General features: G+C 33.8%; 1 protein-coding gene across 1 annotated transcript in view; it reads right to left on the bottom strand.

The window, feature by feature from the left end:
* The window catches only part of LOC139500246 (uncharacterized), a 144,982-nt gene that overhangs the window by 37,313 nt on the left and 87,373 nt on the right, over positions 1-20,296 (bottom strand). The window contains exons 25-29 of the mRNA XM_071288986.1: positions 19,575-19,721; positions 17,782-18,001; positions 16,932-17,171; positions 15,913-16,130; positions 15,519-15,624 (exon numbers count right to left, since the gene is read on the bottom strand). Of these exons, the coding sequence (XP_071145087.1) occupies positions 15,519-15,624; positions 15,913-16,130; positions 16,932-17,171; positions 17,782-18,001; positions 19,575-19,721 (931 nt within the window). The remainder of the gene's footprint in view (positions 1-15,518; positions 15,625-15,912; positions 16,131-16,931; positions 17,172-17,781; positions 18,002-19,574; positions 19,722-20,296) is intronic.

Raw genomic sequence — 20,296 nt, 5'->3', positions numbered from 1 at the left:
CAATATTCTTACAATATTCAGCCATACTAAGAAATATTCAGACATATTGAGAAATATTCAGACATATCAAGAAATATTCATAAATATTCATAAATATTCATATGAATTCAGAAATATTCAACCATATTATTACTAGATTTATTTCACTTGACTGGGCGGGGTTTATGAAGTTCGCGTATTTAAGACCAGTCCATCTATAGACAGGACTTTTGGGATAAACTCATCAATGAAATGTCCAGTTATTCGTCCAATATCATACACTAGCTCAGTTCTCTTTTGTATATACGTTTGGTAACACTGATAGGTGATTAGAATTCAATAATAATTATAACGGCAATCATCCTTATCACACACATCTTCAAATAGACTGTCCTTATGCAAATTAAATCATTAGCTCCGCCCGATCAGTTGAAATAACATTGGTAATAAGAACTATTCAGACAAATTCAGCCAATCTTCAGCCTTATTAAGACATATTCAGCAATAATAAGATAGCATGAAATGGAATCAAAACCCCATGCATTGTAACTGATTTGATCTTCCATTTAAGCCCAAGGTTTATCACTACTTCTAAGAATCACAAAATATAGTGAGTGCTTTGATCATATGATTGATCTGATCATATTTAAATAAATAAAATTCTTAACATCCTATCCATGAAAAAAAATGACCTGCATGGTTTGCATAAGAATAAAACCAGTGACTAAGGTCAGCTTAAACCTCACTCACAAACTGGTTAACTAATATATAAATTATGTGTCAGATATAAACTTCTCTTCCTTTCAGTAATTTAAAACTTGCTGTCTCCGTACTTCCAACTAGAATTGCTGAATAAACGTATTAAAATGGAGTCTGCATAAAATCTGTTTCATATCATGGCTGGCAGCTCATACATGTCATATTTAATCCCCTAAAAGTACAAAAATATCCACAAAGAATCAATTGTTCAAGAAGTTATGAAGCAATAAATTCAAAAGAAACATTATTGATTATGCATATGTATTGTATCTTACATTGGAAGCCTAAACTCAAATTAAGACCCCCCCCCCTTTTTTATCCCTTGAAGATAAAACTGGTGACTTATAGTTTTCACCAAGTTTGTTTAACAAATTAAATTTCTACATTATAAAGTAGTGCATTTTTTAAGTTATTGACCACAGATTAACCTGCAGCCAGTTACTATTTGTACATGATTTATGTCTGCTATGAACCTGACAACATTTCATTACATTACAGTAATTGTCTACCCAAACTTTCTGATGTTTTTCTCAGATTTAAAAATCCTAAATGTTTTATAATTATAATATTGCCTCAACAAATTGTATTTTATAATTATTATAATTATCATGTGTTTTATTTAACTAGAGGCTCTAAAGAGCCTGTGTCGCTCACCTTGGTCTATGTGCATATTAAACAAAGGACACAAATGGATTCATGACAAAATTGTATTTTGGTGATGGTGATGTGTTTGAAGTTCTTACTTTACTGAACATTCTTGCTTCTAACAATTATATCTGTAATGAACTTTGCCCATTAGGAACAGAGAAAAATATTTGGTAAAAATTTACATAAATTTACCAAATTAATGAAAATTGTTAAAAATTGACTATAAAGGGCAATAACTCCTTAAGGGGTCAATTGACCATTTAGGTCATGTGGACTTATTTGTAGATCTTACTTTGATGAACATTATCGCTGTTTACAGTTTATAGCTATCTATAATAGTATTCAAGATAATAACCAAAAACAGCAAAATTTCTTTAAAAATTACCAATTGGAGGGCAGCAACCCAACAACCGGTTGTCCAATTCATTTGAATATTTCAGGGCAGATATATATTGACTTGATTAACAATTTAACTCCTTGTCAGATTTCCTCTAAATGATTTGGGTTTCAGAGTTAAAAGCAAAAAACTACATTTTACCCCTGTTCTATTTTTAGCCGTGGTGGCCATCTTGGTTGGATGGCCAGGTCATCGGACACATTTTTCAAACAAGGTACCTCAAAGATGATTGTGGCCAAGTTTGAATTAATTTGGCCCAGTAGTTTCAGAAGAGAAGATTTTTGTAAAAGATAACTAAGATTTACGAAAAATGATTAAAAATTGACTATAAAGGGCAATAACTCCTTAAGGGGTCAACTGACCATTTCGGTCATGTTGACTTATTTGTAAATCTAACTTTGCTGAACATTATTCCTGTTTACAGTTTATCTCTATCTATAATAATATTCAAGATAATAACCAAAAACGGCAAAAATTTCATCAAAATTACCAATTCAGGGGCAGCAACCCAACAACAGGTTGACCGATTCATCTGAAAATTTCAGGGCAGATAGATCTTGACCTGATAAACATTTTTACCCCACATCAGATTTCCTCTAAATGCTTTGGTTTTTGAGTTATAAGCCAAAAACTGCATTTTACCCCTATGTTCTATTTTTAGCCGTGGCGGCCATCTTGGTTGGTTGACCGGGTCACGCCACACATTTTTTAAACTAGATACCCCAAAGATGATTGTGGCCAAGTTTGGATTAATTTGGCCCAGTAGTTTCAGAGGAGAAGATTTTTGTAAAAGATTACTTATATTTATGAAAAATGGTTAAAAATTGACTATAAAGGGCAATAACTCCTAAAGGGGTCAACTGACCATTTCGGTCATGTTGACTTATTTGTAAATCTAACTTTGCCGAACATTATTGCTGTTTACAGTTTATCTCTATCTATAATAATATTCAAGATAATGACCAAAAACAGCAAAATTTCCTCAAAATGACCAATTCAGGGGCAGCAACCCAACAACGGGTTGACCGATTCATCTGAAAATTTCAGGGCAGATAGATCTTGACCTAATAAACATATTTACCCCATGTCAGATTTCCTCTAAATGCTTTGGTTTTTGAGCATTTTACCCCTATGTTCTATTTTTAGCCATGGCGGCCATCTTGGTTGGTTGGCCGGGTCACCGGACACATTTTTTAAACTATATACCCCAATGATGATTGTGGCCAAGTTTGGTTTAATTTGGCCCAGTAGTTTCAGAGGAGAAGATTTTTGTAAAAGATTACTTATATTTATGAAAAATGGTTAAAAATTGACTATAAAGGGCAATAACTCCTAAAGGGGTCAACTGACCATTTCAGTCATGTTGACTTATTTGTAAATCTAACTTTGCCGAACATTATTGCTGTTTACAGTTTATCTCTATCTATAATAATATTCAAGATAATAACCAAAAACAGCAAAATTTCCTCAAAATGACCAATTCAGGAGCAGCAACCCAACAACGGGTTGACCGATTCATCTGAAAATTTCAGGGCAGATAGATCTTGACCTGATCAACATATTTACCCCATGTCAGATTTCCTCTAAATGCTTTGGTTTTTGAGCATTTTACCCCTATGTTCTATTTTTAGCCATGGCGGCCATCTTGGTTGGTTGGCCGGGTCACCGGACACATTTTTTAAACTAGATACCCCAATGATGATTGTGGCCAAGTTTGGTTTAATTTGGCCCAGTAGTTTCAGAGGAGAAGATTTTTGTAAAAGATTACTTATATTTATGAAAAATGGTTAAAAATTGACTATAAAGGGCAATAACTCCTAAAGGGGTCAACTGACCATTTCAGTCATGTTGACTTATTTGTAAATCTAACTTTGCCGAACATTATTGCTGTTTACAGTTTATCTCTATCTATAATAATATTCAAGATAATAACCAAAAACAGCAAAATTTCCTCAAAATGACCAATTCAGGAGCAGCAACCCAACAACGGGTTGACCGATTCATCTGAAAATTTCAGGGCAGATAGATCTTGACCTGATCAACATATTTACCCCATGTCAGATTTCCTCTAAATGCTTTGGTTTTTGAGCATTTTACCCCTATGTTCTATTTTTAGCCATGGCGGCCATCTTGGTTGGTTGGCCGGGTCACCGGACACATTTTTTAAACTAGATACCCCAATGATGATTGTGGCCAAGTTTGGTTTAATTTGGCCCAGTAGTTTCAGAGGAGAAGATTTTTGTAAAAGTTAACGACGACGGACGACGACGGACGCAGGACGACGACGGACGCAGGACGACGGACGCCGGACGCCGGACGCAAAGTGATGGGAAAAGCTCACTTGGCCCTTCGGGCCAGGTGAGCTAAAAATCAAAATACTTATCTGAAAACATTTGCGTTTGGATTCTCCATTTTGTTTATCCAGCGTAATGATGACGTATGCCGCTGGCTCAGTGCGTTTACGTCAAGGTGTCAATCTCGTCCCATATAATATCGGCCCGAAGTTGATTCGTCCCCGTAACGGTGTTTCAGTGAAACTTCTCAAAACAGGCCGCCGTTCAGGTCACGAATTACGGCCGATTTGCAGGGTTAGCTGGTTTGTTGTTAAAATCACGAAGAGTAATTTCCCCTTAATATGGATGTTTGAGAAATATTTAAAAATGTATTTTATCTTATTCAAATATACGTTTTCCTTAGGAAATTTTAGTTTTGTGAATAATATCTATCGTAAAATACAGCTACAACTTGTTTTTCATCTTATTTATTTTTTTATTTTGCAGGAATAAAAAATAAAAAAATACCATACATTAATGATTTTTCCCTAATAATTAGTTGAAATGTTCTACTTAGTATGCCAAGCAAACTGGCAGAACTAGATCTCTGTGGGCCCCGCTGTCAATAACGTGGGGTAAATAAGTTGTATGGATAATGTGATATGAAGCATTATTTGAAGTTATTACATAGTCTCACTCTGATTTTAATCTAAGATTTTAAGTTTAAACTGATAAATATTCTCAACTTACTTTCATAGTATAATAGTGATATGACTGCATGATGTGAACTCATTGTTGACTACTCTAAGGTGACTTCTGGATATATGGATGGATGTTTGAACAATATGTTTAAAGGTGCTGCCCAATTGATATTTGTCACATATTTTTAGAATTATGCCTTCAATATATTATGACCCACCAAGTATAAAGTATGAAATATTAACGGTTCTCGAGAGGTAGAGCGGACACAATTTGTTAAGAACAACGAACGGATGGACAGACCGACGGACTGACCTTTGACCTAGGATGCATACATTATGACACATTCTCTGGTGTTGGTTAATATATATGTTAAGTTGAAAATGTTTGTCAGGTATAAAGTATGAAATAATAACAGCTGTCCTCTCAAAATATAGTGTGGATCAAATTTGTTAGCGATGGACAGACCAACAGACAGACAGACCTTTGACCTAGGAAGTGGTACATACATCATGACACACCCTCTGGTGTTGGTTAAAATGGATGTCAAGTATAATATTTGAAATCATAACGGTTCTCAAGATATAGAGCGGACACAATCTTCACAACAGGACACGGGGTTGTCAACTGAAACCAAAGTTTTTTTGACGTTGACCTTTGACCTAGGAAGTTGTACAAACATCATGACACGCCCTCTGGTGGTGGTTAAAATGGATGTCAAGTATAAACTTTGAAATCATAACGGTTTTCTAGATATGGAGCGGACACGATCTTCACCACAGGACACGGGGTTGTCAACTGAAACCAAAGTTTTTGACCTTGACCTTTGACCTAGGAAGTTGTATATACATCATGACACACCCTCTGGTGTTGGTAAATAATGATGTTAAGTATTAAGTATAAAATCATAACGGTTATCTAGATATGGAGCGGACACGATCTTCACCAAAGAACACAGGGTTGTCAACTGAAACCAAAGTTTTTGACCTTGACCTTTGACCTAGGAAGTTGTACATACATCATGACACACCCTCTGGTGTTAGTTAAAATGGATGTCAAGTATAAACTTTGAAATCATAATGGTTCTCAAGATATAGAGCGGACACGATCTTCACCACAGGATACAGGGTTGTCAACTGAAACCAAAGTTTTTTTACCTTGACCTTTGACCTAGGAAGTTGTACATACATCATGACACGCCCTCTGGTGGTGGTTAATATACATGTAAAGTATAAAGTATGAAATCATAATGGTTCTCTAGATATGGAGCGGACACGAAAGTGTTACGGACGGACAGACGGACGGACGGACAGACGGACGGTACGACAGACGGACGGACGGACGGACAGACTGATCACTTTAGGGCGACCCGCCTATGGCGGGGCCCTAATTAAGTCACTACATTAAAATGATGGGATAATGGCTAAATTGACAAGCTGAATAATATTCAAACAATTTTTCGGTGACCTGATTGACCCAATATTAGATTGCAAGGCCCGTTTAATAAGGTTGAATTTTAATTATTCAAATACAAAAATGCAGGCCAGTATTAAAGGCATGGCCAGTTTTATATTAAGGTTAAATCATCATTTCATGTCCGGGTCTTCTTGATTTAGCTGGTATGGTGGGAGAACTGTATTCAGTAGAGGATCTAGAAATTTTCATAAGTGGGGTCCCACTGGCTACTCTGATAGGGGGCCCGCTCCGGTCAAGCTTCACTGATTCCTTATATAATCAACCAAATTTTTTCTCAAAAGGGGGATCCGGGCCCCCTGCCCCCCTTTATCCGCCTCTGGTATTTAGAGAAGTTTCAATGTATAAGAAACAAATTTGCCGGGTGTTGCATTAAAAACATTTTTCAACTGAATGGTTATTTTATTTGTCGGCTTTGCACCTTGCTGCAGGAGGTGTCAAAGCTAAAATTAAACAGACTTTCAAAATTTCATAATTATTTGGACTAGGTACAAATGAATTGTACTGATAATAGCTGTTAGAATTTAATATAAGTACTTTTTCTACCAAAAATAATGCCCATGCATCAGTATCTTAATGATTAATAATGCAATTCATTGTACTGCTTTAATTTTCAAAAATAATGTTTTAAAGTGCACAAGTGTTTGTTCACAGTTTTTCATCACTTAATGATCAAACTACTCATGAGTTTAGTGTTATGTACACTTGGTTTTCCAAAGTATTTCATAGTTATATGACATTGGGGTTAAACTGATGACCGTAACTGCATTCAGGTCATCTCAAGATGTTAGATGAAAAATAAGGTCAGTATCTGTATTGCCTGGGGAAAACACTGTAAGATTCTTGCACAGTGGTATTATGTTGATGAGCCGGATGAAGGATTTCAAATTTGTTGTAATCAGGGAAATTAATTCTTGCTGTTATTTGTACATTTTTAAAATATTTTATTTCATGTAGTTTTGTTGGTGAAACTTATTCACATAACATTCAGACTTTTGAAGTATTTATTTTTATGTTTCCATTTATGTGTTAAAATTAAATAACTCAGTGTAATTTAGACATTATTCAGATCTATGACTTATTTCTAGTTTTCTAAATTTTGTCTGACATAACTTCTGAATGATTTAGAAAAATTCAGACAATATTCAGATCTATGAAATTATAATTTACTTATTTCAAGTTTTCTGAATTTTGTCTGACATAACTTCTGAATGATTAAGAATAATTCAGACAATATTCAGATATTGAGGGGTGTATTTAATTTAATTGTTGGTTTCTGAATTCATCTTACCTTTTTTCTTAATAATTCAGACAAATAAGACAGTATTCAGAAATTCTGAATATGTCTGAAACGTTTTCTGACTAAATAAGTATTAAGACAAAATTCAGAACTATAAGACAATATTCAGACACCATCAATAAACAGGTCAGACAGAATTCAAACACCTGATTTCTAAGACACATTTCAGCCAAAATTCAGTAAATTTCAGCCACATTCAGCTAATATTCAGAAATTATGGTTCATGAACAATTTAACATTAAAAAAACTTTCAGGCTCTCCAATATAACCTTTAATAAACAGCTGCGCCATGAGCGCATGATACGCCCGACGTCTTGTGTGGAAGTTTTATGCAATAATCATAAATAGTTTCTGAGAAAGTTTTAAGCAATAACCATATATTGTTTTTGAGACACGGCGGGACATGTGAAACCCCCAACCCTGTTTTTTTTTTTACAAAAAACTAAATATCACTAAAATAAAATTTTGAATCAAAACCAAAAAGTATAAAGATCTTTAGATTAATATAACAAAGAAGTGTGTAAAGTTTTAAGCAATAATCATAAATTATTTTTGAGATACGGCGCGACATGTAAAAAAAACCTCCCCTGTTTAACAACATACTCAATAACTCCAAAATAAAGTTTTGAATCATCACCAAAAAGTATACAGATCTTTAGATTAATATAACAAAGAAGTGTGATAAGTTTTAAGCAATAATCATAAATTGTTTTTGAGATACGGCACAACATGTAAAAAAACCCTCCCCCTTTTTTACAAAATACTCAATAACTCAAAAATGAAATTTTGAATCATCACCAAAAAGTATACAGATCTTTAGATTAATATAACAAAGACATGTGTAAAGTTTTAAGCAATAATCATAAATCGTTTTTGAGATATGGTGCGACATGTAAAAAAACCCTCCCCCTTTTTTACAACGTACTCAATAACTCAAAAATAAAATTTTGAATCATCACCAAAAAGTATACAGATATTAAGATTAGTATAACTAAGAAGTGTTTAAAGTTTTAAGCCATAATCAAGAATCGTTTTTGAGATACAGTGCGACATGTGAAAAAAAACCACCCCTGTTTTAGTTACAAAGTGCCGTAACTCAAAAAGTTTTAATCTTATTTTCACGAAAAAGTATACAGATCATCTGACCATCATAAGAAACAACTATGTTAAGTTTCATGAAATTCGGATAAGTCCGTTCTCAAGTTACGGTGCGACATGTTTACGCCGGACAGACAGATGGACGGACGGACGGACACCGGACATTTGTATACCATAATACGTCCTGTCAAAATTTTGACGGGCATATAAAAACCAATATGAAGCAATTTGGTCCTACATCAGACATTAATTTGATACTTTTTAAAGCAATTCCCAGTTTACCCTTTCCTCCATAGTGATGCCTTTTGATGCCTCTGTTACCAGAAAAAAAAATGCTTTATTTACCTAGTCTATTATTGGCACAGTTAATATTTCATTAAAGTAAGCTTATTTTCAACATTTCATTGAAAAATCATATGCGAAACAGGTATGTAATAAACAGCTGCGCCATGAGCGCATAATACGCCCGACGTCTTGTGTGGAAGTTTTATGCAATAATCATAAATAGTTTCTGAGAAAGTTTTAAGCAATTACCATTTATTGCTTTTGAGACACGGCGGGACATGTGAAACCCCCCCACCCTGTTTTTTGTTTTACAAATATCACTAAAATAAAATTTTGAATCAAACCAAAAAGTATACAGATCTTTAGATTAATATAACAAAGAAGTGTGTACAGTTTCAAGCAATAATCATAAATTGTTTTTGAAATACGGCGCGACATGTAAAAAAAAAACTCCCCTTTTTTTTACAAAATACTCAATAACTCAAAAACAAAATTTTGAGTCATCACCAAAAAGTATACAGATCTTTAGATTAATATAACAAAGAAGTGTGTAAAGTTTTAAGCAATAATCATAAATCGTTTTTGAGATACGGCACGACATGTAAAATCTCCCTCCCCCTTTTTTACAAAATACTCAATAACTCAACTAGAGGCTCTAAAGAGCCTGTGTCGCTCACCTTGGTCTATGTGCATATTAAACAAAGGACACAAATGGATTCATGACAAAATTGTATTTTGGTGATGGTGATGTGTTTGAAGTTCTTACTTTATTGAATGATTTTGCTTCTTACAATTATATCTATAATGAACTTTGCCCATTAGTAACAGAGAACTATATTTGGTAAAAATTTACATAAATTTACCAAATTAATGAAAATTGTTAAAAATTGACTATAAAGGGCAATAACTCCTTAAGGGGTCAATTGACCATTTAGGTCATGTTGACTTATTTGTAGATCTTACTTTGCTGAACATTATTGCTGTTTACAGTTTATCGCTATCTATAATAGTATTCAAGATAACCAAAAACGGCAAAATTTCTTTAAAAAATATTATTTGGAGGGCAGCAACCCAACAACCAGTTGTCCAATTCATCTGAAAAATTCAGGGCAGATAGATATTGACTTGATTAACAATTTCACTCCTTGTCAGATTTGCTCTAATTGCTTTGGTTTCATAGTTATAAGCCAAAAACTGCATTTTACCCCTATGTTCTATTTTTAGCCATGGCAGCCATCTTGGTTGAATGGCCAGGTCATCGGACACATTTTTCAAACTACATACCCCAAAGATGATTGTGGCCTAGTAGTTTCAGTGGAGATTTTTGTAAAAGATTACTTAGATTTATGAAAAATGGTTAAAGATTGACTATAAAGGGCAATAACTCCTAAAGGGGTCAACTGACCATTTCGGTCATGTTGACTTATTTGTAAATCTAACTTTGCTGAACATTATTGATGTTTACAGTTTATCTCTATCTAAAATAATAATCAAGATTATAACCAAAAACAGCAAAATTTCCTCAAAATTACCAATTCAGGGGCAGCAACCCAACAACGGGTTGACCGATTCAACTGAAAATTTCAGGACAGATAGATCTTGACCTGATAAACATTTTTATCCCATGTCAGATTTCCTCAAAATGCTTTGGTTTTTGAGTTATAAGCCAAAAACTGCATTTTACCCCTATGTTCTATTTTTAGCCATGGCGGCCATATTGGTTGGTTGACCAGGTCACGCCAAACATTTTTTAAACTAAGTACCCCAAAGATGATTGCGGTTAAGTTTGGATTAATTTGGCCCAGTAGTTTCAGAGGAGAAGATTTTTGTAAAAGATTAATTTAATACGAAAAATGGTTAAAAATTGACTATAAAGGGCAATAACTCCTAAACGGGTCAACTGACCATTTTGGTCATGTTGACTTATTTGTAGATCTTACTTTGCCGAACATTATTGCTGTTTACAGTTTATCTCTATCTATAATAATATTCAAGATAATAACCAAAAACAGCAAAATTTCCTCAAAATTACCAATTCAGGGGCAACAACCCAACAACAGATTGACCGATTCATCTGAAAATTTCAAGGCAGATAGATCTTGACCTGATAAACATTTTTAACCCATGTCAGATTTGCTCTAAATGCTTTGGTTTTTGAGTTATAAGCCAAAAACTGCATTTTACCCCTATGTTCTATTTTTAGCCGTGGCGGCCATCTTGGTTGGTTGACCGGGTCACGCCACACATTTTTTAAACTACATACCCCAATGATGATTTTGGCCAAGTTTGGTTAAATTTGGCCCAGTAGTTTCAGAGGAGAAGATTTTTGTAAAAGTTAACGACGCCGGACGACGGACGACAGACAACGGACGCCGGACGCCAAGTGATGAGAAAAGCTCACTTGGCCCTTCGGGCCAGGTGAGCTAAAAATGAAATTTTGAATCATCACCAAGGAGTATACAGATCTTTAGATTAATATAACAAAGAAGTGTGTAAAGTTTAAGCAATAATCATAAATCGTTTTTGAGATACGGTGCTACATGTGAAAAAAACAACACACCCCTGTTTTAGTTACAAAGTGCCGTAACTCAAAAAGTTTAAATCTAATTTTCACCAAAAAGTATACAGATCATTTGACCATCATAAAAAACAACTATATTAAGTTTCATGAAATTTAGATAAGTCGTTTTCAAGTTACGGTGCGACATGTTTACGCCAGACAGACAGACGGATGGACGGACAGACAGACGGACGGACGGATGGACACCGGACATTTGTATACCATAATACGTCCCGTCAAAATTTTGACGGGCGTATAAAAAATCAAAGCACCAAAGGGTGCTATAGGCAGTTAATCAAAAACCCAAAGGCAAACTTGGCCATGTTCAGATGAATTGTGTAAAGAATTAGTCAAAATATTTATCTCAGGCATTGTTCTCAGCTATTTCTAAAGTACCAAATAATGCTTGTACAGTAATGTTTATGTTATGCAATCCTTCCTCTTTCAAAAGTTATTTCCAATTTATATTTATAAAGATTCAATGTCTGAGATTATACACATACACTGTCCTATGTTAGGGGAGAGTTTTGTGCCAGTTAAGATGTTTAAGCCGTCACATTCTGTATGTACCTGTCCATAGTTAGGACCCACTAATGTGGTGATTGTAGCTGTATATCATATTTATTTTTCATAATTGTTTTGTACATTTTTTTAAATTTTATTAATTTCTTGTGTATACTTCTGATTTTAGTATGATGTCCAAGTTATTGTAAATGCTCTTTTGTTGTGACGTTGGAAAGTTCCAGGCGGAAAGAACTAACTAGCCGAAAAGTTCTCCGGAACTTATTAACTACATTGTAGTTACTTTGTTCTTCCTCTGGTTTAAAAGTTCCACCGGAACAAGTGACTAGTTGAAATAGTTTACATTTTTGTTATTATGTTAAGGGGCCAGCAAAAGCAATCCTTTGAGTGTAGGAGTTTCTCCCTGCATTAAAGATCCATTGGTAACCTTCGACTGTTGTCTGCTCTAAGATCTGGTTATTGTCTCTATGACACATTCCCCATTTTCACCATGTTCACTCTCAATTTTTTTTACGTCTCAAATATAACGGAATTAAAATATCTTGATTACGGTTTAACTGTCTTCCATTACTAATATCATAATAAAAAAAACACATTTATTTAAACTTTCAATAACTGTAATAGTAGGAATTAAGAAAAACTTGTTTGTAGCTTCAACTTGTTGAAAACATATATTAAACGTTTCTCGAGCCTCGTTAGTCGTTACCTTTTTATCATATCATGCGATTTCTTTTCATATTATTTTCATAGGGAAATCGTTTGCCGGCATAAAGTTCCTGAAGGAACCGCATAGAATTGATTTAATAACACTTAACGAGTGTTTAAATGTGAAAAATTATAAAAAGAAACATATAAAAAAGTTGTATTTTTCTGTACCGGAAATCGAAAAGTCCTTGTAAATCAAAAACAATTACGGTGTGATACGTGTCACAGATTCGGACTTAATATTTTACAAAATATGTGACTTTGAAGTTAAATAATGCCGTCCTTTAGAAAACAGTTGTTAAAGTTTTAATAACAATATTTATTGAAGCACATTGAGCTTAATCAAAGCACGTGTAGCATAATGTTACATTGTACACAAAAGCGAAACAATCTTAAAATGACATTGACATCGACCAATCAGAAAACTACAATAACAACAAAATTTGACAAGCATGAAGGTCATTTGCGAGAAATCGGAATAATATTAACAAGAAAACAAATGACCATACCTTTAAGATTACTGAATAAAGATGTTTTAAATAATCTCAATCATTTCAGACAAAAAAACGAATAAAATGATTAATAATAAAGTACCTATGTATTATTACGGACTAGGGGAATAGCTCTGGTAGCATGGATGGAGACGATAACATACGGACACGTAAAAAGACACAGCTTTCATTTTCTACATTTTAATCAGACAAAGATTGACGCCACAAACATAAATACAAGATACTGGCAAAAGGGGAACAACTCTCTCTTACAAACAGAAACATAATCTGACCATACATACTGATATATAACATCCCGCCCCCAAAACAAAAAATTAATAATTTTTACAATGGTCAATATGTTTATGTGTAAAAAAAAATACAATTAATAATTATTTCCAAAATTAAAAGTTCACATGAATAAAGTTAATCTCTCGACACTCTAGTAACCATTATAAATCAAACGTATCAACGCTGCAAACCCGAAAGTCTGGCATCTCGGACTCCTCCCTCGGATGACCTTATGCACGCATTACTTCCACACAACAATTACAGTGATACACACATATTAATGGCATTTCCTACTAGACAAACTGATATCATTATAAATAGCTGAATACACATTTGATAATATCATCAGAGACCTAATAAACTCTTAAATTTAATAAGGTTTTATTTATGATAAATATCACACCGCTAAATGATAAACACATTCACATTAGCTTAATTTCAAAGTAAACAAATAATGTAGATCAAAATTAGCATGAAAAGTATCTGGATTCATAAAATCAACATGGTTAAAAATAGAATGTTCTCGTACAGAATAAATTCATCAGCTTTTCTTTAAAATTGGTCTTCTTGGAACTCTTCAAAACCATGGCGATACAGTTATCACCAAACACAGTACAGTAAATATAATTACGTTTTATATTAAATAGTCAAAATAGGTTACGGCGGAATGGACACAACAGCAATACAGTCAACATTACGCAATACACATCACACGTGTAGTTCCAACGGATAAATCTGGGTCAAAAATTGTTATGTAAAATGGCTATTCTGATGAAATCGGAACTTTCGTATGCATGGCGATACAGTTATCACCGATACAAATTGAATGATGTCAAATAAAAACATTATATATAAATAAACAGGATCCAAATGTTATAGAAATTAAATAATGTATGATGCAACGAGATAAATCTCACGTGCACTCAGCACGTGCATTCTGGTTGCGAACTGAATACATGTAGACATTCATTAATAATTCACTAAGACAGTACGTATACGAGACGAGACATGGTCTGTTCTTCTTCTTTCCAAAAGTCAATTTAAATTTTGGTACAATAGTAATAAATACTATAATAAAAGTTCAGCTGTAAATTTATAAAACTAATTAAAAGTGTTCAGCGCTAGCATCATGGCGGCATAACAGGATCCATCAGGAACAATCGGTCAACTTTTTAAGTAAAAATATCCAAAATCCAATGAAAAATTAAACTCCAAAATATGTATAAATCATTATTCACGATCGTTTCGGGTCCCCACCATATTACGGACTAGGGGAATAGCTCTGGTAGCATGGATGGAGACGATAACATACGGACACGTAAAAAGACACAGCTTTCATTTTCTACATTTTAATCAGACAAAGATTGACGCCACAAACATAAATACAAGATACTGGCAAAAGGGGAACAACTCTCTCTTACAAACAGAAACATAATCTGACCATACATACTGATATATAACAGTATCATCAGAATTCTCCTAATTTAAAAGGTACGTAAATTTCGTCTTCTATGTAATTTGAAATTGCCGCTAACTTATATCTGCTGATTAATAGACTACTGACGTATGTTATACGTATCAATGACCAACAATATTCCTATGACTTTTGCCATATGGGAAATGTAAACGACTCATCTTTATAGATTTTCGGCAATCAAATATTTCATACAATTGATCTTTGACATCTTACCCAACAGCACAGGTGATAATAAACTATAGAAGGATTTCTATCGAGCACTTCTTCCTATGTGCAACTTCAAAACTTTTGGGAAAATCGACGACCAGTTAACGTTTTTATGGTAATATTTTTTATATTCCAGAATAAAAAGTATGAAAAAAGTGTCCAATTAGTTATAAATAACATGATAGCCAGCCAGATAATAAAAGTGGCACATATTTCAGCATTTATTGGATAGAACATAAATCTAGGGTGCTCGAATAAACAGCTTAACTGCTTAAAAATCATGGAGGAAATAGTTAATAGAGAACAAAAAAGGAACATAGCCCTTCACCGTGCATATTACAAACTCCAACTTACCAATACCCAATATATATTGTTTAATACCAGTAGAATGAGGCCCTACTCCATATTCTTCTACATCACGGAATCCATCCCAGTTTACATACAAGTGTGTAGTGGTAGTCTGTAATATAAATGAAATAACAAAAATGGTGTGTAGACTAATCTAAAACTGTGCTAATGATTCTGAGGATGACATTTTATTAAATTTTCCACATCCATGAAAATATTGTTTCTTACTATTGTGTCATCAGTTGAATGTCTCTATCAACATCATTGGTATATTTATGAAAAGGAATATAAAGATAACTATCTTAATGCAGATCCTTTTGATAGATTTTTGTTGAAGTTTGGAAACAGAAGATATATTTTAAGGTTCTGAGCTATTGAAAGAATATGATTAATTTTATACCTGATAAATTTGACCTTGATTTGTACCAATCCACAATCTTCCTGCTTCAGGTGGTGTCAAGTCTACAATTATTCCATCACTACATGAGTTAATCTCTGACAGATCTTCTAACCAAGTTTCATGTTGGATCTTTGTAGCATCAGCATGAACACACACAGTGTAACGAGTGCCGTGCAATAACTCATTATTCGTGAACTCTACATTCATGAACCCATTATCTAAAAAGAGATATTCAGAAATAATACTGTGCTCTTTTCCTTTGTTGCATGTTCCATATCAAATATTTAAAATATCCGTGCTATTTTTTTGTTTTGTTTTTAGTTAATGACTTTGATCTAAGTCACATATAAATAGAACAACTCTTTAAAAAGAAATTTTTAAATATATTTGGATTGTTGAATGATTTTTTGATTGACATAACTTGGGTGAGAGCTATTTCCCTTTGACAACATATACAAATCCTTTATAAATCAATAAATAATCACTAGACTAAGTTATTTTCAGAACAACCTCCCAATGATCTAAGCAGACCTATTTGTACATTCTGTTAATTTGGTTAGTCAAACAAGAAAATCAACCAGTGAACCTTCCAACAAAAAGGCAACATGTATATGGTGACTCAGGGTTCATTTTGAAAAATTATCAAAAAACAAAATTATTTTACCAGTATTTCCATGAAGCTCATCATATTTAACATTTAGTTTTTTACAATAAAAGATAACTTTTTATATTGAGTTCTTGCCAAGTAAGGAACACAATTCAATTTAAAATATTGCTGCCAAAACATGACAACTTTACAATGAGAGAAGCATTAAAATTAATATACTATGCTTGCGAATTATTTCTGAACAATTGTCACATACTTTACGCTTACTTTAAAACTATTTCTGAATCTTTTAGCTTTAATACACTTAGGTCAAAAACTGTTGAGACAGCGGAAACAAGCGGAACACATGTCAAATCAGAAAAAAGAGCTATATTGAAAATCTTAACCAGGTTTGATCATTGAAATGTTCTACCTGTGTGACCACATTTTATTCTGTCTGGATGGTCACATGGTGTCTTCAAATTCAACTGATTAACCTGACGATAATAGGTTGTAACATCAACTTTCCTGGCCTGTATGATGGCATAATCATATTTTTTATGCCGTAAGGTTGGCCACACAGCTGATATTACATTTTTGTATGGGGTGTAGTCACTATCTGCTGCTGTCCACAATGCATTTTGTTCAAGAAATACAGGTTTGCCAATTCCATCTGAAAAAAACATCTGTGGTTTTAGTTTTTTAGAACGGACAGGATATGTTTTCCAACAAATCTTGTTGATCTGTTTCTTAAAACAACAAATTATGAAGAATATTGTTCAAATTTTTCTTTTTAAAAACATGCAGACCTACGTTAAACCATTTAACCATTTTTTGTTCTCTTTCTTGTAAAAATATACAATAGTGCATCATCTATTTGTTTTCCAAATAAATCAAATTCATCTAAAGTCAATTTTGACTGATGCAGTTGGAACCTTAGTTTTTATTGATTTCATTGTTTATCAACAGAAAATTCAAGAAAATTTTGTTCACAAATCATTTCAGAAGCTGCTTAGTTGATGATAGATACCCTTGGGGACAAAACAGTACAAAAGCAAGAGTATCAACATAGTGCTAGTAAATAGAAATATCACTCTATTAATAATCATTGTGTCCAATGTGCTTTTCTGGATTTACCTTCATCAGGAATCCTAAACATGTGAAGAGCTATAGTATCTATCAAAAGTGGAAAGTTAGATATTAATTAGTTTTCACTAGTAAGAGTTTTGGTGTAACTGCCTATTAATGCTCTGTACAGCTTTTTTACATAAACAACTGCTCACCATTCACATCAGCTGCCCCTACAGCATCTATAACAATGTGAGGTTGTATTAGGATTGGATTAAATGCCCCACAATCTTTTATTTCAGTAGACACTGTAGAGTATAGCTTGGCTTTGTTGTAACCTCTAATAGAAAATCTTTTACACCGTGAGAAATCCATTGTACCATTCAAAACATACTCAAAAGTAATCTGAAATTTAAAAAGAACACATGTAATTTTCTGATTATCTTTTGTTGATACTTTGCATATTTGAAAGTTTTTTTTTGCTCTTTGACCAATTGTCCAAAACTTTTTTCCAAGTTGCTGTTTAAAATCATCACTTTAAACTGACCATCTTGGGATTGCTGATGCTTAAAGGTTGTAAATATGAAGCCAGTGGAGCATCATAAAAATATTATTACCATAAGGGGGGATATGAGGGGTCCTGATCCCGAAATCCGGGCTTAAAAATACGAAATCCCGAAATCCCGGGCTTAAAAATACGAAATCTGAGGTCCCGAAATTCAAAAAAAAGAATTCCCGGATCCCGAAAGAGTCAATCCCGAAATCCCGAGCTTAAAAACACCCGATCCCGGAGTCCCAATAAAGGTCCTATCCCCCTCATCTAATTCCAGAGCCAGATTGACTGTCTGCTTTCTTTCCAGGGTACACTGGTTCTTGTTTGTTGCTGTCTGTCACGTTTGCTTTTCCCTTTATTGTTTTAGCATAAATCAGGCAGTTGAATAGTTTCATATCTTGTCATGTTATGACATTTTGTAACTACTTTACATTATGGGTTTTCTTCATTGTTAAAAGCTGTGTAATGACCTATAACTGCCTACTTCCACTTCATTTGAACACTGCTAGATAGCTGTCTCAAAAACTTATTTCATCAAAAACAGTGGGGGACAATAGTACTTATAGTGGTATATGAGGAAATAGAATTATTCCTATGTGTTGACTTCGTTGGCATAATGGTGTTGATATATAAATAACACATAGCTGAGAGGGTGATAGAGCAGATTGTTACCCCGAGAAAAGTTAACAATGCTTACCCGAGGGGTACCAATCTGCTCTATCACTCTCTCAGCATTGTGTTATTTAATTTATTATACTGAATGTCCTATCATTATTGTCTTTTAATTTTATTTTAAAAGTATTTTCAATGACGTCACGTATATAACAACGTTACGCCGTTACAGGTATTAGAAAAATCAACAAAAGTTAAGCAAGGCATTTTATTTTTTTTATTTTGACAGTCAAATAATAAAATCTGAGCCAAAACGAGAACTTAAACATTGTATTTAATAACTTGATGTAAATTCAATCCATTATTCTTTTAATATTGATTTTTGATTGATCTGGATGAGAGGGTAACATTCAAAACAAGAATGTGTCCAAAGTACACGGATGCCCCACTTGCACTATCATTTTCCATGTTCAATGGACCATGAAATTGGATAAAAAATATAATTAGGCATTGAAATTAGAAAGATGATATCATAAGGAACATGTGTACTAAGTTTCAAGTTGATTGGACTTTAACTTCATCAAAAACTACCTTGACCAAAAACTTTAACCTGAAGCGGGACAGACGGACGAACAGACAGACGGACGGACGGACGCACAGACGGACAAACGGACGCACAGACCAGAAAACATAATGCCCCTCTACTATCGTAGGTGGGGCATAAAAATTGTCACCCTCTCAGCCATGTGATAGAGTAAATTAACACCCTTGTATTAGCCAATCAAAATATGGCATTTTAACATGAAGTATAATAAAATCTAATCTCACCTGATGTTCGATTGCTGTATAGTCCAATTTGGTCCACACCATGTAGGTCTGTCCCTGTACAGAATTGTCTGTGATAGCAAACTCATATTTATCAACAGTAGTATATTTTTCAGTCATATCTCCAATATCTGGGTCATAAAACTGGGCAAAAGACACCATTAGCTGAAAATATTATGTGTAATATAAAAATTGAGGACGAAAATGTGGAAAATGTCAAAGAGACAACAAACCAACCAAAAAGCAGATGACAGCCGAAGGCCACCAATGGGTCTTCAACACAGCGAGAAAATCCAGCAACCGGAGGTGGGCCTCAGCTGTCCCCTAAATAAAGAATTGCATGAACAATAGAAAAGCTGGATTCTTGTTACAAATTGCATGAAGTTTATGTCTCACTTTCTAACTGCACACAAAACAAACACAAGTGGCATGAGTCAAATAATCCGATGCTGTTGCAAGTTGGTTTTTTTTTTATCACTAGCCTGTCAACACTGAGGTTGTGAGTTCGAATTCCATACATTGCAGGTGTGCTTGATTCCAAATTTTATATTAAATGATTAGGCATGTTTTCCTACTGAATGTAGGTGGTTTTCTCCAACTTTTATATTAAACGATTAGGCATGTTTTCCTACTGAATGTAGGTGGTTTTCTCCAACTTTTATATTAAATGATTAGGCATGTTTTCCTACTGAATGTAGGTTGTTTTCTCCAACTTTTTCCAATAAAGGGCTGCGCTTTAG

Source organism: Mytilus edulis, chromosome 13, assembly GCF_963676685.1.
Source record: "Mytilus edulis chromosome 13, xbMytEdul2.2, whole genome shotgun sequence".
Classification (NCBI taxonomy): Eukaryota; Metazoa; Mollusca; class Bivalvia; order Mytilida; family Mytilidae; genus Mytilus; species Mytilus edulis.
This window is presented reverse-complemented; position numbering and strand designations above follow the sequence as displayed.